The following is a 5,534-nucleotide window of genomic DNA, read 5'->3' as shown; positions in this document are numbered from 1 at the left end:
ACACACACATATCTGGCCTAAGATGTAATACCAGAGCAGCATTGTCTTTGGATATATTTACGAAAAGCAATATTCGCGGACTGTAATATGTATGTGATTGAAAGTGCATAATATTATAATTTTTATCGAAATTAGATTAAGTACAAGTATTTTTAAAATATCACGAGATGCTTTTATTAAGTCATTCAATAATCTCCAAATCCTGAGTCTTATTCTTTCCATCTTCCTCGTCTTAATTATTAGCTTTCATAAATATGATTTAGTATTTTTTTTATTTAATAATGTTTTATTTTATAATTATGTATGGTTCTTTATATTCTTAAAAAATATATTACAATTTTTATAATTTATTTTTTTCTTTGGATCATATATTTTGATATACAATATGCATGCAGAATGGTATACAGAATATACTGTATACTAAATAATTATTGCTTACGTAAACTGTTAAATTTGAAAAATAGAAGAGGCATTAATTGTATAAATTAACGGGATATATTTTGCAAGCTTTATTACAAAACAGTTCACTAACAAGGTTTGAACAAAAAAGTTTTGTCATTTCCTTTGTTTTATTTATAATATATTATATGTTTAAAATGCTTTATAGTAATGTTTAAAGTGTAATTTAAAGAAAATTTATAATAAGTATTGAATTTCTTTTTATATTTGTAAAATATTCGCTTCCTGCTAAAAATTTTTTTTTAGCATATAAGGTAAAATCATTGTGTTTGCTATTTTTAATTTAATAATCAGATATTATCACATTTTAATTATTAGTTAATGAAATTGTTTGTGTGTGAATATAAAAACGAGATATTTTAAATAATTACAAGTAATGTATAATTGTTATACTGTTGGATATTTTTAATTTATATCTTGTGATATTCATGCGATCAAATCTTTGTTGTAATATTTATGCAATAAATTAAATGCATGGAAAGATGTCTAGCAATCTTATATAAGTGCTTATAAATCTTACAGAGTGCCCATGAGGGGGAAGTATTCGCTGTTAAATGGTCGCCTACTGATAGAATATTGGCTACTGGAGGTACTGACAGGAAGGTGAAGCTTTGGAGCATTAATAAAGGTAAATAACAGAATAATTATGATATATTTTTTCAATAATATTAAAATTTCAATAATAATAAAATTTATTCATCTTTTTAAAAAAGTTGAAATCTAATTCAGATTGAAATTAAGAATTATTCTCTAGAAATTCCTTTTTTTGTGCTGTCACATGTCGCTCTCCTGCTTTAAAAATAACAACTGAAAAAATCATATTTGTCAAAAAAGGTGAAAACTCTCTCTCTTGTTTATTCTAACAAAAAATTATTTATTAATATAGTATAAAATAATATTGGCAAAGAAAATATATTCTTAACATAGTCAAATGTCATTTTTGTCATTTTCATTTTACAATCCTTAAAAATTATCCTTTTTGTGTTGTGACATTTTCTTTAAAACTATTCTTTTTGAGTTGTAACAGTTTTTTTTGAAATTAAGTTAATTCACTTTTGATGATTGATAAGGTAATCTTTACTTAACTCATGGTAATAACTTGAAAATCACATTTTTTTTAATTGCGTCTTTTAAAATAAGGGAATGATGTTATTTATTATATTTAATAATTAAATAAAAAGTGATTTAATACTAAAATGATGAATGATTTATTATTGTAATTTTTTAATATTAATCATTCTAAATTTTGAATGTAAGAAGAAAAACAATATTTTATCTATTTTTATGAAACTTTAGCGTGTATTTAGCGTAATAATTAAGCATATTTTGCATATTTTGCATATATTATGCATATTTTGAAAATTTTATTTAATTAAATTTATCTATTTAATTAAAGAATTTTATAACTTCCTTCAAATAAAGCATTCATTTGAGAATTCAACCAATTATGTAATTTTGATCTTAGTATGTTCCGTTTCGGTTGATCTCTAATTTCTCCGATTTGCATATAAAATATTAAAGTCTTGTGTCCACGATTAAAAATCGTTCTGATATCTCGTATCAAATGTGATTTGTTAATTCTGTACGAGATCTCGAATCGATTTCTAGCATCGTGGACACAAGACTTTAGAAAAACTCGTTGAAGGATTGTCGCGAACATTGCCGATCATCGCGGTGAGAAGAGTATAAGTCACAATTTAAGATGTTTAAAATGCGTGTGGAGAAAAGATTACGATTAGTCGGAGCATTCACGCAAATAAACGACATTCTGAATGCATAACAATCGCGTTTGAGCATTGTGAGTGGTGGGATGACGTCCCGCCAAGAATTTATCTACCGTTTTATTATTCAAATTCCCGCCGGCGCGCGATGACACGGCAGCGTGGCGGCATTTAGTAAACATGGCGAGTATTCCTTCGCGCTCATTCAAACGATGCCTTCGCGAGACATTTTCTACATTTCCTCCTTTTTCTTATTCCCGCGTTCGCAATTATGAACCTCTGATGCATCTTTCTTCATATGGTCATTAAGAACGGACAATTCTATCGAATTGGATCAATTTTTACGAACAGAAGACGAAAATGTTCGCGAATTTACGAGAACGCAATCCGCTGCGTACTTGCACCAAATATAGATCTCAGGTATATTGACTCTATTCTCGTAATTCTGTAACTCTTAACAACTTTCTGAACAGTAACGAGCGCCATATTGTCGTTTCGCTGCTTTTTTTACACCATGAGACCTGCGTAACAATTTAATGCGCGACAATGTAATGATATCGGCTGTGTTCACTTTGGCGCTCACAACGCTTTAAGTTTCATTTCATTTTTATTTATTAAATATTAAGGATAAATGATGTTCACAAGCTGTAAGTGTTAAAGCGAACACAGCCATTATTATTGTTATAAAATAGGGGCCATAATAGCGCAATTATGTAATTTATTCACTTAACACAATTCTTTGAAGGACATTCTTAAGATATTTTTTGGACAATTGTGTTGTGTGGGTATAATCTAATTATCTACAGTTTATATGCGACAATATTATTTTAGCAAACAAGATAATGTCGGAAGATCTTGCACTGAATTTTGCATTGAAAAGAATTATTTCTTCGACTAAATTAATTAATTTAATTCTTTTCTTTGTCTTTATTTCTTTAGTTAGTTGTATGTATTTAAAGCCCGAGTGCACCAACGTTACTTTGATCTTAAGCGAGGCTTAAAATTTTCATCTCTGTCTCTCTTTCGCTTTAAAACGAGACAGAGAGAGTTTTAAGTCTTGCTTAAAGTCAAAGTAATGTTGGTGCAATCGAGTCTAAATCAAATATAATATGGAATACTTATATTTTTTTTATATACATACATTCTTTATTGAAACAAATCAAGACGTATTAAATTAATTTAGTCAAATAAACAACTTTTTCTTTAGTGTACTTAGAAAAAGAAAGAAAGCGAAAAGCAGAAACAATAGATAATTTGTTCGTATATTTCAATATGCTTCAATATGTCCTACCATAGCTTCTATTCACTCTAATGAGTTGGAGCATGTTGGAGCATGCTAGAGCATACGACACGAACAAACTTAATAATGGGAAAGAAAAAATGTTTTTTTATTTGGTGACACAAGTCGATGCAAATATCGTTTTATCTTTGTTATTATTAAATGCCAAGAAAGATAATAATGTTTATGTCGATTTATTAAATGAAAAGCATCTAGAAGTATAAAGAGTAGAGAGGGTTTCTTAATATCTAGAGATTTCCATTACGATTGGCAAAATAACTTAAATTCGTGTCACATTTTATTGGAGATTGAGGATTGCGAATTGAAGATAAAGCCAGTCTACAATTGTAAAGCCGTAATCAAACTAGAGATTAAAATTGAATTGAAATTTAACCACTCAAAGCAAAATTCACTAAAGAGTAAAATTCACTTGAGATTAAGTTTTTTCTTCTGATTGGTTAAATTTCAGTCTCAATTTCAATCCTAGTCTGATAATGGCTGATTGTAGTTGTAAGAATTGGCCACTCACAATCGAATATCCTCATATTTGACTGTAATTGATCAATTCTTACAATCTTAATCATTTTTAATGGTTATACAATTGTAGAATGAGCTTTAAAATTCAGCTAATCAAAAAAAGTTCAAAATTAAAATTATTTGACTGGTAGAATTCTAATCTGTAATTCGCAATCCTCAATCTCCAATGCGTAGCATGATACGGGCTTTAAGTGATAGAGCATAATAAAAAGCATAATAAAAAGAAGAGAAAACAGAATAAAAAACAGTGGATCGATTGTGTATTTTGAACGAGGTGAAAATTATAAAAGCGAATTTTCTAGAATATTTATAATTTTATTGATTAATTATCTATTGAATTTACTTTCGTAATTTTTACTTTATTTAAAATACTTAATCGAATCTTAATCTCGTTCTCTATTCTTTGTTCCTTATTCCTTTGATTGTACAGAGCTCCTTAGATTTGCTTTTCAAAGCAAACTCGTTCATCTGCATTATGCAGGTTCTCGTCACAATTTTGTCGTTTATTAACATCCGGTACATGTAATATATCCATTAAGGTTCCGTTTGAATTAAGGTTTTTTTGCTTATAAACTCGACTATTTCGAATAACGACGAAAGTGATTTCTGAAAGACTGATATGTAATTAAATTCTCATGATCTTTTCTCTGATGGATTTATGTGATATATATGTTTGACATATCTGACGGACAAAGGTATTAATATACATTACATATTGTTCCTTTACTCAAAAGCTAAAATATACAGCTAAAAAAATCTGATTTTTTAATTATTGAATGAGTAAATAAATGAAGTTAACATTACTCTATTATTAATTAATTTTATAAAAATTATCAAAAGCTTATCAATTTGAAAAGAGTTTTTAAAAATCATTATAACTAAAAAAGGATGGTTTTTAAGGATTGTGAAATATTAAAAATGATATTTGATCATTTTAAGAATATATTCTTTCTACAGACATTATTTGATTAGTCAAATTTTTTATTAAATTAGTTTTTCCTTTTCCTGAGAAACATAATCTTTGAGTTATATTTCTTTTGAAGCAAGAGGATGATATTATTTGAGGATGATGCTATTTATTTATTGATCAAAGGTAAAAGACTTTTTTTGCTCTTCCAATGTTCTATTTGGAACCTAATTTCCGTCGGCATCTCGCCGCGTCTCCGTTTCACGGATGGCCGCGATATCACTTTTTCTTGAGAAATTCTCCGCGATCCACTTAATGAAGTATATTAACGAATCAACAGGTTACTTTGCGCGTCGTTATAGTTCACCTTTGCGACGTATAGTAAAAGCTGCCCCATCACTTCGAAATCGTTTCATTGTATTGTAACGTAGCTGCGATCGTACATGCTATAACGCTCTCGAATGTAATCCTCTCTCTCCGTCTCCTCTTACAAATTAGATGAAACATTCGTCCTTATTGTACGGGTCCGCTTAGCTCGAGGTCTGTTATTCTAGATCTACACGCATTCTCCATTTCTCGGCTTTGTTCTGCGCTTCTTCATTGCTCTCCTCTGCTTCTATCTTTACATTTT

The 5,534-nt window shown here is 28.9% G+C and overlaps 1 protein-coding gene across 1 annotated transcript in view; it reads left to right on the top strand.

Moving 5' to 3' along the window:
- Nucleotides 1–1,095, top strand: part of LOC105627652 (autophagy-related protein 16-1-like) — a 5,078-nt gene extending 3,983 nt beyond the window's left edge. The window contains exon 7 of the mRNA XM_012208929.1: nt 982–1,095. Within this exon, the coding sequence (XP_012064319.1) occupies nt 982–1,095 (114 nt within the window). The remainder of the gene's footprint in view (nt 1–981) is intronic.
- The last annotated feature ends 4,439 nt before the right edge of the window (nt 1,096–5,534 follow it).

The sequence above is a fragment of the Atta cephalotes genome (genome assembly GCF_000143395.1).
Source record: "Atta cephalotes unplaced genomic scaffold scaffold00009, whole genome shotgun sequence".
In the NCBI taxonomy this organism is placed as follows: domain Eukaryota; kingdom Metazoa; phylum Arthropoda; class Insecta; order Hymenoptera; family Formicidae; genus Atta; species Atta cephalotes.
This window is presented reverse-complemented; position numbering and strand designations above follow the sequence as displayed.